The 17183-nt window shown below is 43.1% G+C and overlaps 1 protein-coding gene across 1 annotated transcript in view; it reads right to left on the bottom strand.

The window, feature by feature from the left end:
* Positions 1 to 2226: 2226 nt before the first annotated feature.
* Positions 2227 to 17183, bottom strand: part of CIB2 (calcium and integrin binding family member 2) — a 41089-nt gene continuing 26132 nt past the window's right edge. Inside the window, exons 4-6 of the mRNA XM_083183478.1 lie at positions 9532 to 9679; positions 7933 to 8128; positions 2227 to 3326 (exon numbers count right to left, since the gene is read on the bottom strand). Coding sequence (XP_083039604.1) covers positions 3305 to 3326; positions 7933 to 8128; positions 9532 to 9679 — 366 coding nt within the window. The 3' untranslated portion in view covers positions 2227 to 3304. The remainder of the gene's footprint in view (positions 3327 to 7932; positions 8129 to 9531; positions 9680 to 17183) is intronic.

The following is a 17183-nucleotide window of genomic DNA, read 5'->3' as shown; positions in this document are numbered from 1 at the left end:
TGAACACACTCTTCTTCTCTTCTTTACTACTAGGAACTGACTACACTGTTCTTTCCTACCCTTCTTTAGTGTCTACTCTTCCTCTATCTCAATGGTTCCCATATTTGGTCCTCAAGGACCCCCAACAGTACAGGATTTTCAGGTCTCCTCACAGAATCACAAGTGAAATAAATAGCTCTGCCTGTGAGTAAAAGTACATTATGGGGGGAATGTGGTATCAGTATGGTTATGTGTGTTGATATTGTTTTCCCCCATGTATTAAGGAGGAGGAGTGTGCTCAGTGACAGTGGCGTTCATGCACTGATATTCCTCAGTCTCCACTCCACATCTGTTGCATCATTCTCAAAATCTCTGCACTGGTTCTCCATAACCTTCATCATCCAATTTTAACTACACACCTCATCAGACATTTCTAAAATTATCGCAAGATACTCTCCATTCCAGGTCATCTGCTGCAGAACTTCAAATGATATCCTCTCTGATGACCACGTCAAATTCCTGCCTTCAATGTTTCCTCCAAGCTTCTGCTCAGTCATAAAACTCTAACACCACCACATCCTTAACCAATAAATCTTTCAATTGTTCTCTTTAAATCTACACATTCACTACAACCTGTTCTTACTCTGCCTTATGCGACTCCCTCTTGGTGTACTACTGGGGTGTAACCACAATGTTCAAATGTTGACAATGAATGAGTGAGCATGTGCAGATTGATTAGCTCAGAGGCTTATGGTAAGGATAAAGGATGAGATGGTCAGGGTTAAGGTGGCCATACATCAGAAAGATATTGTACCGAATCATACAATCTCAATTGATTGTGTGCACATCTTATGTACACAATCATACAATCAATCAGCAGATGGATTGTATGACTGATTGTATGATGGATTTTATGCAGATTGTGTGCACATCTTGTGTACACAATCATGCAGCAGATGGATTGTATGACTGATTGTATGATGGATTGTGTGTCCAAAAACCACCAAGGACTGCCGGGGATTTCAAGGGAAATTGTACACAATCATGAGCGCGATCGATCTTAAGATCGATCTTTCTGATGTATGGCCAGCTTTAGGCTACAGATAGGGAGGCTTAAGCTGCCCATACATGGTCCGTTTAACGGATCCGTTTGGGACTTAAACAGCACACATCGGATCGCATCCCTAGTGCATGTAGTGTGCATGCACTGCGATCCAATACGATGTGTACCTAGTACAAAAAGTATGAGCAGCACATACTTTTTGTACCGTACTATGTGATGCGCGGGAGCGCGCATCACATAGTACAGAACGGATGCCGACGAACGGCTCCGTGTATGGGCAGCATTAGGGTTAAGCTTCAGTACCTGAAAAATTAAGGTTAAGCACTAGAGGGTAGATAAGGGATAGGATAATTCCTATTTATTTATTGATGGATGTTGTGCAGGATCCCCAGAAATCACAATAATGTCACAGCAGATGCAGAAGCATGGCAATCTTTGCAACTAGGCAGGGTGGGCTAATGCCCAGGGGCCTGACAAGCATAGAGGCCACACAGATGCCTATGACAGGACAAATAAAAAACGTTATCAGTGAGGAGTGCCGAGAAGTGAGGTTGTGTAGATTGGGGCCCCACTGCACTGCTTTCTGCTTTGCCCTGGGGCCCCAATCTACTGCTTTCTGCTTTGCCCTGGGGCCCATAATGCTGTTAAGATGGCCCTGCTCAGAAGACATCTCTGGAGTTGCCATACTAGGTAAGTCACCATTAAAGCGACCAGGACATATTAACCATTTGATATTTTTATGCTAACAACATATACCACACTTATACTGCCAGTTCAGTGGCGTAACTATAGCGCCGCAGCCCCGGCGACGGCAGGGAGGCGCTGACTAAGTGTGGACGCCTGGGGGACTGTGGGCGCTATTGTTACGCCCCCAGTTCCCCCCTCCTTGTGGGTGCAGCGGGGTGCCAGTTATAGTCTTAATGAGCACTACTAGACCCAATAGTTCCTTCTGTCTCAGCACAGCCATTCCCCTCTTGACTTTAATTATTCACAAGTAGGTTACTCTTCAAACTCTGTCTGACAACTTCATGTTTTCAATCTCAATGTTCTTTCTCATTTTTTTATCAGTTATAATAGCTACTGTCTAATGTTCAGAGTTATATGGTAACACCAAATAAACAATCAAGATGACAGCTTTCCCAAAAGCCAATTTTAAGTGAGACTCTAGGAAACAAAAAATGAAATCTTTTCAAGATATTCTTTTTACTTACAGACATATTACCCATGTGCAAGTGAATAATTGTGATCCTTTAGAGAAAAACATGACATGTACAGAAACTTACAATGACTATGAAAGGCACCATGTTAATTATGGGAGAGGCATTAATATTTCAGAACACCTCCCTTAGAAGCAATGCCCTTTAGAAGTTCACTGATTTGCTATGGTTGAGCCCTCTGCTCGTGCGGCCTTTAGTCCATGGATTAGAATGAGTGTCTATGCTTCCAAGCTAGCCCTTGAGATTGTCCCGTCTTCCATGATACAAAGTCATGTTCCTTGACAAACATCACCACTGCAAAGCTGAAGTGAATGCAAGATAATCAGACCACCGGCTAAAATAACCATTTACTCAGTGTCCTCTGCTAGAAGCAGGATAATTGATGTTTAAAAGTCTCAAATTATGTCTTCACTTATCATACCTGATTAAAATACACATCAAGTGATGAAACACCATATATAGATATATACTCAGGTCTCTAATACAAAAAACTTGTATTTATTTATATTTGTTATTTTGTTTTCAGTGTTTTGCCCTGGCACAAAGTGTAAAAGTGTAATCATATCCACTTGTTCCTGAGTCATCTTGAATAACGCACGCTGACAGTCCAGAATGGCATCTCAATCATACCACTGTTGTCCTTTTCTCAAGCCGATATAAGCCCTTTAAAAATATAATTTATATTACATGATAGTGATACTAGAAGTTTATAGCTGGAGTGATAATGTGTTAAACAGCCAAATGGTTTAGCATTACATTGAACATCCATATTTTCTCACATAAGGCCCCGCAAATTCATCTGTTACCCTCTTCAGGAGTGGTAGTGAGTACAAAATTCCTCTTATTTCTTTTTTGCTTTAACAATAAGAAAAGTTTTAGTTTTTTTTAAAAAATGCAGTCAGATTCATCATTGAATACTAGAGAATACTGAATTTCCTTTTGTAAAGTAGGCTTCCTTTATAAAGGTGGGAATTTTTTGCAGGTTGGGTCCTGTGGATGCCTGAGATCCAGTAGTTCTGAACCAGTGAAACCATTCAACGCATTTTCATATTCTTATATGGAAGGTACTGAAAAATAGAGGAAATTAAATAAATTGTTTCTGCAAGACACAAGACCAATCCAAAACAAAAGCAAAACAGTAGTATACTTGCCAACAAAGTAAAATGCTTTCCAATGGGTATGCTTTTATTGTGTATTATATTTACTATACATATAGATTCTATAATACATATATTGGGTAGCTGATATTTTTGTTATTTTAAATATGTTTATGAATTATGCACTTTGTAGTCTTTTTATGTTTATGTGATTTGTTTTCATATTGTGCTTTGTAACATGTCTAAAGTTTTTATGCTGTGTATCATATACTGTATGTGTGCGATCGGATTGCTAAAATACCTGGATGTCCTACATATTGTGTTTTCTAACGCTTGGATACCTTTGTAATAAGTTAACATGTATTATATGCATTGTATATATATATATATATATATATATATATATATATATATATATATATATATAATATATATATATATATATATAGAAAGCAGACTTTCAAACAGGTACTCAAGAGACTTTCAAACAGGTACTCTTGAGGAAGGGGTTGAGCCCCGAAACGGCCCGTCGAGGCGAATAAACTTCATCTTGGTTTCATCTAAGTATTGCTGCAGTGACGTGCTTTACCATTCTTGGGGGGTTCCTGCTTTCTATTGTCTCTTGGCAAAGTAACGCAGCACCATTGAACTAAGTCAAGAGAGTGCCAGTCCGCTACAAGGTATATATATATATATATATATATATATAAATATATATATATATATATTGGGAGGTAGGGAGGGAGGGATACATATATATATATATTCACAGAAAAAGGGGGGTTGTGACCTTGTCCTGCGCTTTTAGGAAAGCAGCACTACTCTAGGGCCTCGCTGTTAATAGAGGTCCAACGAAAAGAGATAAAGAGAAAGATGTAGAGGTGCACTTAAATGTGTTTCACCAACAACAGATTCATCTTTAAAAATAGAATAAGTTTATTCCAAACAATAAAAAGAAGAATTCTTTATATAAAATACAAAATACAGAAGTTTTTCGGTAGGTATTTTCACATAGGTGTATTGATTCCTGATTTGACCTTAGATGTATCAATGCTGTTCTCATACATTATTGCAGGGTTGCCGACTTTAGAAAGCTCCTCTCTGGGAGAAGCCCGGAGAGAAGACTTTCAGCAGGAGATCGGGGGGCGGGGCTTAAACGTGACCTCATTAAAGTGCAAGTGGGGTTCAGAAACGCCATGATTAACCCCTTCCTGACAGAGCTAGTTTTTGCGTTCCTGACAGAGCCATTTTTTTCAAATCTGACATGTCTCACTTAAGTGGGGATAACTTTTTTTTGCTTTTACTTATCCCAGTGATTTTGAGATTGTTTTTTCGTGACACATTGTACTTCAAATTAGTGGTAAATTTGGGTCGATACAGTCTGTGTTTTTTTGTGAAAAATACCAAAATGTCGTGAAAAAATGGAAAATTTAGCGATTTGCAAAATGTTAAATTTTCTGCTTGTGAGACAAATAATCATACCACTCAAAATAGTTAATAACTAACATAGACCATATGTCTACTTTATATTTCCATCATTATTTCAACTTCCTTTTAATTTTTTTGGACACTAGGAGGCTTACAATATGAATAGCAAATTCTCAAATTTTCAAGAAAATTTCAAACACTGATTTTTTTAGGGACCAGTTCAGTTCTGATGTGACTTTGAGGGACTTGTATGTGAGACACTACCATAAATGATGCCATTTCAAAAACTGCACCCCTCACAGTATTCAAAACAGCATTTTGGAAGTTTGTTAACCCTTTAGGTGTTTCACAGGAATTAAAACAAAGTGTAGGTGAAATTTCAAAATTTCATTTTTTTTTCGGATTTTCAATTTTAATACATTTTTCTAAGGAACACAGTAGATTTTACTAGAGAAATGTGACTAAAAATTGATTCCCCCAATTCTTTGGTTTTCATAAATATCCTATATGTGGCCCTAGTGTGCACGGTGACCAAACCACCGGCTTCATAATAGAAGGAGCACCTACTTGATTTTGGAGCCTCCTTTTTATGAGATTATTTTTTAGGCACCATGTAGGTTTCTAGGCACCATAAGATGCTAAAAGTTAGGAACCCCCCCACAAGTGACCCCATTTTGCAAACTACACCCCTCAGGGAATTCATCTAGGGGTATAGTGTACATTTCAAACCCCCAGGGGTTTCACCAATTGTGGTACAACTGGGCAGTGAAAATGAAAAAAAATAATTTTTCATTTTCACAGCTCAGTTGTATCAAAATTGGTGAAACCCCGGGGGGTTTGAAATGTACTCTATACCCCTAGATGAATTCCCTGAGGGGTGTAGTTTGCAAAATGGGGTCACTTGTGGGGGGGTTCCACTGTATGGGTGTTTCGGGGGTCATTCAACCAGAATCTGTGCTGCAAAATCCAAAAATCACTCCTTCCCTTCTGAGTCCTGCCATGCACCCAACTGGTATTTTTTGGTCACATGTGAGGCATTGCCGTACCCGGGAGAAATTGGGGCACAGATTTTGGGGTGCTTTGTCTCCTTCATTCCTTGTGAAAATGAAAAATTTTGAGCCAGATCTGCATTTTTGTGTAAAAAAATTTATTTTTTTACACAAAAATGCAGTTCTGGCTCAAAATTTTTAATTTTCACAAGGAATGAAGGAGACAAAGCACCCCAAAATCTGTGCCCCAATTTCTCCCGGGTACGGCAATGCCTCACATGTGACCAAAAAATACCAGTTGGGTGCATGGCAGGACTCAGAAGGGAAGGAGTGATTTTTGGTGGTGGAATGAATGGCGGGTGCTATGTCGCATTAGCAAGACCCCCGAAGCACCAATACAGTGGAACCCCCCCACAAGTGACCCCATTTTGGTCACCAGCTTTGGGAGGGGGGCTGGCGCTGCGGCTGGCGGGGGGGTGGGAGGGGTGCTGGCGCTGCGGCAGCCGGGTGGGTGGGAGGGAGGGGGGCTGCCGGGTGGGAGGGGGGGGGGGCTGGCGATCGTAGGTGATCGGTGCGGTATACGCACACACACACACACACACACACACACACATATATATATATATATATATATATATATATATATATATGTGTGTATATATATATATATATATATATACATATATATACATATATATACACACACATATATATATATATATATATATATGTGTGTGTATATATATATATATATATATATATATATACATTTGCACATTTTTTTTTATTTTATTTTATTTTTTAACTTTTCCAGCAGCAGCATGATGCTGCTGCTGCTGCTGCTGCTGCTGCGGGGGGGAGGGGGGAGGAGGGGAGCGCAGCGTGCGCTCCGGACGTAGCGGTGGAGCCGCTGGAGCTGCTGCTGCTGCCGGGTGAGTGCCCGGCGGGTGGGAGGGGGGTGCTGCCGCTCGGTGGTGATCGGTGCTGCACCGATCACCACCGATCCCTGTGTTACCGAGCGGCTTAGCCGCCGGTAACACAGGAAACGCTGTGAATGGCTGTTCAGATTTGAACAGCCAATCACAGCGATCGCCGACCGGGGGGGGCACCCCTGCCCCCCCTGGGCGACGAGGGGGGATGTCTGCTGTCAGGGACAGCAGACATCACCTAACTGTCACTGCGTCTCTAGACGCAGTGACAGTTTGAAGTCATGACGTACATGTACGTCAAATGTCGGGAAGTACTTCCCGACCATGACGTACATGTACGTCAAATGTCGGGAAGGGGTTAAGGACCATGCTGGGTCCGAAATGTCGGCTTACTGTCTGATTTTGACATGAAGAAATAAATAACTAAAAGTGAGGGGTACGCGTCCTCCGACCTTTTCATACCCCCACTATCCACGTCGGCGTGGAGTTGAGAATAGAATAGTGTGGCGAGCGTAGCGAGCCACCGAGCCCGAAGCGTGGCGAGCGCAGCGAGCCCCGCGAGGGGACGCGGATACCTTCACAGCTAGACGCGTCCCCTTGCGGGCTTCACAGGTGTCCGTGGCGACGCGGACACCTGTGAAGCCCGCGAGGGGACGCGTTTACCTGTGAAGGTATCCGCGGCCCCTCGCGGGGCTCGCTGCGCTCGCCACGCTTCGGGCTCGGTGGCTCGCTGCGCTCGCCACACTATTCTATTCTCAACTCCACGCCGACGTGGATAGTGGGGGTATGAAAAGGTCGGAGGACGCGTACCGCCGCCCCTCGCGGGCTCGCTGCGCTCGCCACGCTTCGGGTTCACGTTGATCGTGGGGTGGCGTAAAAAATTGGGGGGGCCATTTCAGAGTTCAGGGTAAGTATTTGGGCTGTAAAGCCCATTTAACATTGTTTGCTATGGTAAAATCGGGTCCATTCAGCCATTTAACCTGAAAATCGTGTCCATCGGGCCTATTAACATTAATTCCTATGGCAAATCGTGGGCATCGCGTCGCGGCCATCGTGTGCACATTTATGGCCGGCCGCGACGCGACCGACGCGATTTCCATGTTTAACATGGGTTTCAATGGGAAATCGTGGGCATCGCGTCGGTCGCGTCGCGGGCAGACATAAATGTACCCGCGATGGGCGCCGTGCTAGGTAAAGAGTACCATTTTTTTAAATCAGTAGTATAATTACCTGAGAAAATCTGGAGCTTTGGATATCATATTCTCGAAGTCTGCAAATGCCAGTTTTCCATCACCATCCATGTCTGCCTCTTCAATAACCTTCTCGCATACCAGTGTCACCTCTTCCTCTTCCAGCTCTTCTCTTGTCACCTTGTTGAGAGTTTTCTCCAGATCCGACTTACATATAAAGTTGTCTGTGTTAAAATCTGATCAAAAAGCGTAAAAGAACAATTGTAAGCACCCTTTATTTACCAACTGCATGTTGCGTGACGTTATGGTGTAAACCAGGCATGTCCAAACTATGGCCCAATACATTTGTTGGCAAGCTGCTCAATCAGAATGTGATGTCACTCAGGTGCCAAAAGGGAGGGGTAATTCTGGTTAGGAAAAAAACATTTTGTATCCCAATTGCACACTGAGTGAGAAATATCTACATAATAATCAGATAATACAGAGATCTTGGTTGGATATATCTGCAGATATAGGGCTAAGCCCCCAGGCCGTACGTCATGGCGTCTCTGTGTCACTGGGAGTCCATAATATTGGGTATGGGTCTGGGGTGTGGGCCCCCAACATGCCGGCACAGGCTGACTACTCCCGGGCAGCACACAAATGAAAGTTAGTAAGGGTTAATAAGAAGCACATAAGTGCTATGTAAGGGAGTGAAGGTGTGATTAAAATAATACATACAATGTGATAGTGAAAAAACATAAGTGTTAATAAAGTGTTAGGGTGTGCTAACCTGGAGCAGACCAGCCATACCAACAAAGGGGGAATCACACAAACAATAACATATATGTCTGGGAGCCAGCTGATGTGAAACTACACATCCCAGCATGCCTTGCCATAGTTTTAGCATTCTCTAATAGAAAAACTGTGGCAAGGCATGATGGGACTTCTAGTTTCACAACAGCTGGAGGGCCATAGTTTGGACATGCCTGGTCTAAACTACGATATGCATGTATGTGATATGTACAGTTTCAGCCATTGGTGTAAGAGACCTTCATACTAAGAGACACTTATAGGCCAATACATATCATCCAGGGCAGGGCTGCAAAACATATTTTCCACCAACATTTTTTCATTACAATTTACCCATGACTAGCACTGGGGTATTAATTTACATGTGATTACTAAATAGCTGTAGGAATAAGTGCCGAGAGCTATTGAATTAGTCGAATCATGCCCAGCACTTAAGTTGTGTGCTGGGCGTGGCCTAAAGAATGCCGGTGAGTTCTCCAACTTAAGTGCCATGCAGATATTTTTTTTCATTTGTTATTGTATAACAGGTTCTACTTGTCTGTTTCTGCACTTCGCACAGACTCCTTTCCAGAATCAGACAGGGCTCATCTTATGGAGTTGAAAGATTTATTATATCAGCTGAAAGAGTCCATAGTAACATGTCATTTTGTGATGATTTAGTTTTCAGTTTCCCAAAGGAAATTAGTGCTAATTAATTATCCATTGATCAATTATTCATCTATTATTGTTGGCAACTACACATTTAAAACACACCCAGTGTATGACTGTATACGGTGCTATTTGCATCCAGTTATGTAATAAATAACAGACTTTATAGTGACTTGGGAGAGAAAAACATATATATTACCATAGATCTTAAAGGCATAGATTGCTTTCAGCTCTCGGGGAGCCATCTCACTCATTACAGAGAACATATCCACAAAGTCATTGAAACTAAGGTTCCCTTCCCCATCTTCAGAGAAAGATTGCACAATTCTCTCCTTGAAAGGATTTTCCTGGAAAAGAAAGAAGTCATTTTAGATGTGTCAGTGTGATGTATGAGAGAGCCAGTGAAGCAGAGACTCTCCTGCGGCACATACACAGGTTGTCCTCAATCTGCTCCTTACCAAATGTTTTCTCATATATCTATATGGAACAGCCAATAGCAGTGTAATTTTACAATGAATTCCTTGCCTCTTTTTATTATTCATCTTTGGACACCTTTGTGCCTAAAACAGCCACAGTGCTGGTTAAATGACCTCAAAATACAAGATCAGCAAGTCTAAACAAGGGTGAATACTGAGGACATCCTTCATTAGATTTGCTGTAGAAGAAGGTTATCTGCGATCTCTAGGCCATACTTGCCTACTTTTGAAAACGCGTCAGGTTGAGCGTGACACCCTGACTACACCTTGGATTACAAACAGGAATCTCTCTACTTGGACGAACTCTCCTTCTCCCAATTCTTTCAAGTGCTGTACAACCCAACAACTGGACATCAAAACGGACACCACCACCTGCCAATCACTGGAGCCACCTTTTTACAAGGACTGAACCATCATATCCACACATACAGGATCAGGTTTCTGAGCATCCAGTCAGGTTTATGGACACCCGCCATTCCAGTTTTCACAAGCATCAAAGTGGGAGAATCTAAATCCCTATACCAGGAGAGTAACACTGGGAACAAGTGAGATACCATGTGTATATGCATTTATGCCTAATTACCTATGCAGTCCATTTCAGGGTGTACACCTATTTTTATTAATACCTTATGCAATTGCTTTTTATTTGTAATACCCAATTGGTCCAACCTATTTTTATGTAGCGCTCCACCATTCTTTGTGTCTTTCTCAGAATGAGTTTGGTAAACATTGATATATCCCATTTGTCAATCAATAGTGCATAACATATACTGTACTATCCAGTGTATAAGAGCACCAATGTGTACATATAAAGACAGTTATTTGGTCTCTACCAGTGGCGGTTTTTACCTATGGGCTGCAGCCCCCCCCCCCCAGGTAAAATCTGCCTTTGTAGTGAAGCCAGATGCAGTCTGTGAGACTGCACTGGCTTCACTGTGACTGGCAATTCCAATTGGACTGGGACTGCCAGTCACAAAGGCAGTCCCATTGGGAGGTGTTCTCTCCCTCCGGGACCCCTTTGTGCGGGCTGCCGTGCAAAAAACGGCGAGTGCGCATGCGCAGTACCTATATTGGTACTGTGCACGCTCTGGTCCTGGTGCCTGTAACTTATATTGTATAGGCACCGGGACCAAGATTGCTTCTATGGGCTGTTGCCCAAGCAGCCCATAGAAGCTGGGTGCATGCGCAGTACAGCTGTTTGTACCGTGCATGTGCCAGACTTGGCGCCTGTCATCAAAGCACAGGTGCCGGGGACGGGGGTAGAGGAGGCAGCGGCAGCAGCGACAGGGGGGGTGCCTGAATCGCGGTACCCGTGCTGTGGCCAGAGGCAGCCACCCTCCCCCAATAAGATACGAGCCGCCACTGGTCTCTACCCCAAGAGTCCTTGGGCTAATTGTACTTGTATCTAATTATATTTAAAAGTGGTGAATTTTATTGTACATGCTGACAGTTATGTTAAACTTCTTTCGCTTTATTCTTTACTCTGCACAGCCCTGACTGCTCTTTGCAGAAGCTTCTCACAGTTTATTCGTTTTACAGCTTAAAGGGCAATAAGCGTAACGCCAGTGTTTATGTTTCAAGCTGCTGTTTTTCTAGTGTGAGGAAAGTGACTCTTAAAATGCACAATCCATCACTGTGCAAGGTTTGTCTTTCCATCAGTATGTTGGTTCATCATACAAAATATAAAACCAGTCAATAGCACATAACCTTTCCTGTCCAGTCATTTTCCATTTGATTAAACATTGACTTTCCAGGTCTTTGTAATTAGGGAAACTTTCACAAAGCTTAATGTAGTGTGGCATGGCCTTCAGCTTGTCAATATTTATTAGCTCTCTGTAGAGGCTCTCAATAATTATAATAGTAGGAACTAATGTAACTACATTTTGCAAGAGAAGTAGTAGAAGACCCCTTAATTGGGGCAAAGATACAATGTCATTACTATATGATCAAAATCCATTTACTCAGCAATGTTACAGATACAAAATTGTATGGAACTCATCTGATCACCCACACACAGACACACAGAACAGGACTACATTGCACTTGGTCAATACCGCATGATAGATACCTTGAGTGTGCTGTTTCCATACCTACCTCCCATTAAACCCAAGGGTCTGGACAACCCTGGAATCAGCAGCAACCACCCAGAGGCAGAGCGCAGTACAATATGTTAGCTATAGCTACATTTGTGAACATTTGGTGCACACGTGGGTACCTCAGGTGATCAAAGTCCATCTTTAAAGCCTAAGAAAATGAACTTTGATGCAGATAGTCAAATAAAAATATTGGAAGCAGGTGGAGGTGGACAGGGCCGCCAAGAGAAATCATGGGCCCCGGTACTACAACTTCCTGGGGCCCCCACGGACGGAGCTCCCCGCACACTCTGTTGACCCTTGTAAGTTCCACTTACCTATCATTGCTATGGGCTTCATGCTTGATGCCAGGGGTTAACATTCTCTACCAGGGGTTACATGCTCTGCCCAGAGTTACATGCTCTGCCAGTGGTTATATGCTCTGCCCAGTGTTACATGCTCTGCCATGGGTTACATGCTCTGCCAGGGGTTACATGCTCTGCCAGGGGTTAACATGCTCTGCCAGGGGTTAACATGCTCTTTACCATGGGATTAACCTGCTCTGCCAGGGGTTACATGCTCTGCACGGGAATACATGCTCTGCCCAGAGTTACATGCTCTGCCAGGGGTTAACATGCTCTGCCAGGAGTAAACGCCCAAATCACATGGTGGGCTCTCAGCAGGCCCTGGAGTCGGAGAGCAGAAGGACCTCTGTGATGCTGCTGCCCCCATGCTGGCCCACGTCCGCCCACTTCCGCACTCCCAATGCCGCCGCTGAAAAGTTGACTATGGCGCACTCAGACCCAGTGCACTTGCCACCAAATAAAAAAAAACTGTGTGTCCAGACCCGGGCCCCCCTGAGAGGCCTGGGCCCAGGTAAACTGTACCTGCTCCCCCCCCCCCCCCCCCTCTCGGCACCCCTGGAGGTGGACCTGGACACATACTTTCTAACTCGTATCTGTTGCACATTCATTCTGATGTTGCTTGAGGTGTTCAGCATGGTTAATGTTCATTACAATACTATTGATACTACAATACTCCACCCAACCTGTATACTATACTATGTCCTGTATTGATTCAATACTGGGTGCAGTTTGTCCTGTATTCCATGTATTCCAGTTCTAATGCTGTAAATGCCTGAAGATCACTGTAGCAGTGCAGGCATGTACAGGGTTTGGGTAGCCATTCGAACTTGCAGCACTGGCGGTGGATGGTGTGATAAAGAATTGTTGTTTTTTGCTGCATAGTGTCGCACCGACTTGCTGAATATATCTATATAGCAAAAAATGTGAGGACACTCACCGGTATTCTTGAACAAACAGCTTTTAACCCCTTCAGTGGTGGGTTTTCTTTTAGGGAGCCCTCCCCAGTGGGCGAGTTTTTTATGGGGAGCGCTCCCTAAAAAAAACCACCACTGTCTTCCCTGGGTCCAGGCAGCGATGCTGAACTGTCAATCAGCAGCTGTCCAGCCATGCGCCCCGGCTCCCCGTCCCTACATGCTGCGACCCGGCTTGTCATAAGCCGGCGCTGCAGGCTGTAATGCTGTAATGTAACAGCTGGGGGGGGGGTGAGCCGGGGGCGCGGCGGAGCGGCCGGAGCCAGGCAGCTTCAGCGCTGGTGCTAATCACTGGCAATCCCGAGAATTTTCAGGGCTTGCCAGCCTGGGCATAGCCCGGAAAATTCTCGGGATTGCCAGGGGTTAATCCATTTTACCAATTCAGTTTAAAGTGCAATGTGCATGACAGTGGGCCATGGGCCAACATTTCGGTCTGCCTCCAGACCTTTCTCAAGGCCCCCACTATTTCCTCCTAAAGTGCAGAACCACCAAGCTGCCATGTGAACCTTATATCCTCCCAATACCCTCAAGGACACACCTCCACTACACAGGTAAAACACGGATCAATAATACCTATCAATACATCTACATGAATCTGGCTATTTCAAATCTGCACATTTCCTTCCATATATTATAGCATGCCAGCGCTGATATACTCGCCTGCCACGCAGGATGAACAACTTTATTTCTCATAAATAGATGCGCCTGTCACACTGGATAGATCCCCTTAGCTCACGCTGATGTCCGGTGTGCGGGTCGTAAAGCCCGGTGGAACGCATAGCCCGGAAGCATGCGTTCCACTGCGGTGGTGCTATCACATATCAACTCTGTGCATAAATAATACACTATTAGCAGATATAGGGGTTTATTCAGGTTGATTCGCAAGGCTGCGAATTCGCAGCCTTGCGAGTCCACCAAACCCCGCCCGGCGAACGACCGTCCCCCCGCCGCCCCCTCAAAGTGCGGCTGCGCCCGAGCAGCTGCGAATGGATGTTTTGCATAAACATCCATTCGCATTGTTTGGGTAACTGCCCACATCTTTCGATGGTCACCGACCATCGAATGATGTTTAGCGTGCAAGCATATATAAGTGACTTTTCAGTTACTTACATTTGAGTGCACGCTGGCGTGGATATAGGCGGGCAGCTGACATCCGGTGATGTCAGCGACCCGCCCCCCACACCCGCGTCACTGCCCATGGAACGCTGGGCGTTCCCATATGGTGATGGGGCAGCCCGGCGCCCCCTGCCCATCTCCACCCCCCCCCCACGCCAGCGTGGGTGCGTGCACCCGGCGACCCGAAAGGTCGCCTTTGGGTGCACGCACCATACGCCTGCACATGCGCAGATACCCGCCTGCCCAGACACGCAACGAATGCACGCAGTACCGAATGGATTTAAATCAGGCCCATAGTGTATGCAGTATAAACCCTCCGGATAATACAATACTCCTACATCCACATACTGTATATTGGCTATGAATCATTGCCAAAACACAAAATAATCCAATAATAATAGATTAATAATATATAGATGTACCAACACACTCGCCATTCCTATGAATGGGGTGCAAACTGCACCCACACTTCCAAGGTTGGGGTGCAATGGCCTGTGACCACATACTCTAATAAATTCAAATACACTCAGCATAATAAACTAACTCACCTTAATATACAAATAATCAAATAAATAATGGTGTTTTAGTTCATGAATTGGCTTTCTCATGCACCCTAGATATGCTCATTTACCAGAAACCTGTGACAGCTGCCGCTTTAATACTAATTCAGGTGCTGTGTTTGGGAATTATTTCACCTTTAAAAGCTATAAGGTACTTGGCAGGTGAGCTCTAAACCAAGAAAAAAAAAACACGTTTATTTTAGCTATTATGTGTAAGCAGTTGCCAGGTTCCTAAGAAAACCAGTTGTTAGTGAAGGACTTGCAGTGAAATGGGGTCCCTTGGCGATGGGCTGCAAGCTTAAATGCATTGATCAATTCATGAACTAAAACCCCATTAATTGATTATTTGTTTATTTGTATATTTGTATATTAAGGTGAGTTAGTTTATTAAGCGGAGTGCTGGGCCCCCTGTATTTCTGTGTGTGTGTGTATATATATATATATATATATATATATATATATATATATATATATTGTAACAGCAAGGAAATTTCCATTCTGGGCGATAGATTGGTTTTAACCAATATATCTTTTATGCTCAGTCCTCTTTTAAAGCTCGTCAGTATTTGTGAATGTTTAAAAAGTAACTGGTTACCACTTGTGACCATTGGCAATAATTTCTTTGTTGTCTGAATTATTTTTGAACTGTTAGGGTGAATGTAGAAATAAACAGGATCATATTTGTAGTTTGTTTAGCCTTTGATCCCTGTAATAACTGTTTAAGTGGAATTTGCATCATTGGTTTTTCTGATCACGCAGCATTCTGTAATTGTATCCCCGAATCGAGAATTTAATAATCATTTACTCCAAGGTATTTTCTAACTTTTCTTTGTTATTAGTAATTCTAGTCGCCCCATCATTTGTGAGCGGGGGAGACCCCGTTTGAGCGCTGGAGGATGGCAGCTGTTTCTTTTGTGTGAACGGAGTAGATGTTTTTTGGCCTTGAATGGCAATGCACACATCAAGGTAATTGATGGAAATACTGCTCATCTGGGAGGTAAACTTTATAGGGGAGTCCATTTCATTCATGTACTGGATGTGTAATTGTAATTCCTCCTCTGTGCCGCTCCACAATAGCAGGAGATCGTCGATATAAGAGGTTAAAAAATATATTTTGCAGTTAATATGTGGTTTATTGAAAAAGAAGATTTGTTCTTGTTCAAACATATAAATATTTGCTAGCAACGGGGCAACTGGAGACCCCATCGCACAACCAGTCTTTTGGACAAAAAATTGTCCGTTATGTAAAAAATTATTAAAGGATAACGTGTACTCCAATAATTGTAAGTACAGAGGTATAGTAATCTGGTTAAGCCAATGTTTATGAAGAAAATAATTAATTACCGCTAGGGCACTTGAGTGGGGGATAACCATATATATTTTATTTATTTATTAACAGTTTCTTATATAGCACACACATATTCCGCAGTGCTTTACAGAGAATATTTGAACATTCACATCAGTCCCTGCCCCAGTGTGGAGCTTACACTCTATATTCCCTACCACATGTACATGCACACACAGACATTCTAGGGTAATTTTGTTGGGAGCCAACTAGCCTTACCAGTATATTTTTGAATTGTGGGAGTAAACCAGAGTACCCGGAGGAAACCCACGCAAGTACGGGGAGAATATACAAACTCCGCACAGTTATGACCATGGTGGGAATTGAACCCATGACCTAGGTTTTTTACATCGAGTGTACATAATATAAGGTTAGAAGAAATATTTGATAATTGATCCAGCATATTCAATAATTGAGTTGTGTCTTTTAGAAAGGTTTGTTCTTTCATAATCAGCGGTTGTACATATGAATCCTGTAATTGAGCAATTGGATGAGTTAATGAATCTCGTGCCAAGATAATTGGTCTAGACGGTGGGTTCGTTGCATTTTTATGTAGTTTTGGTATGGAATACATCACTGGGATTTTGGGGTGATCTTTGATTAACCTTTTCATGAGGTGATTGTCAATTTGTCCCGTTTTATGTGCTTCATATTATCCAGAATTTTTTATATAGCTCAGTAGGATTAAATCTTAATCTCTGAAATGTGGACCCGTCCTCTAGGAGTGCATTTAAATTTTTAGTGTAAATCACCCGGTCTTGCACCACAATGCCTCCGTCTTTATCGGCGGGGCGTATTATTAGATCTTAAAAAATTGGATAGTGTAGAGGACACTTAAGCCGCGGCCGAATGAACTCCACAAACTATAACCTGGCGCTAAATATTTTAAATTGTGAATATACTTAATTTACTATTTAGTAGGTAAATATAAATATGCTGCAGCAAT

This window comes from Crinia signifera, chromosome 4, assembly GCF_055691185.1.
Source record: "Crinia signifera chromosome 4, ASM5569118v1, whole genome shotgun sequence".
Classification (NCBI taxonomy): Eukaryota; Metazoa; Chordata; class Amphibia; order Anura; family Myobatrachidae; genus Crinia; species Crinia signifera.
This window is presented reverse-complemented; position numbering and strand designations above follow the sequence as displayed.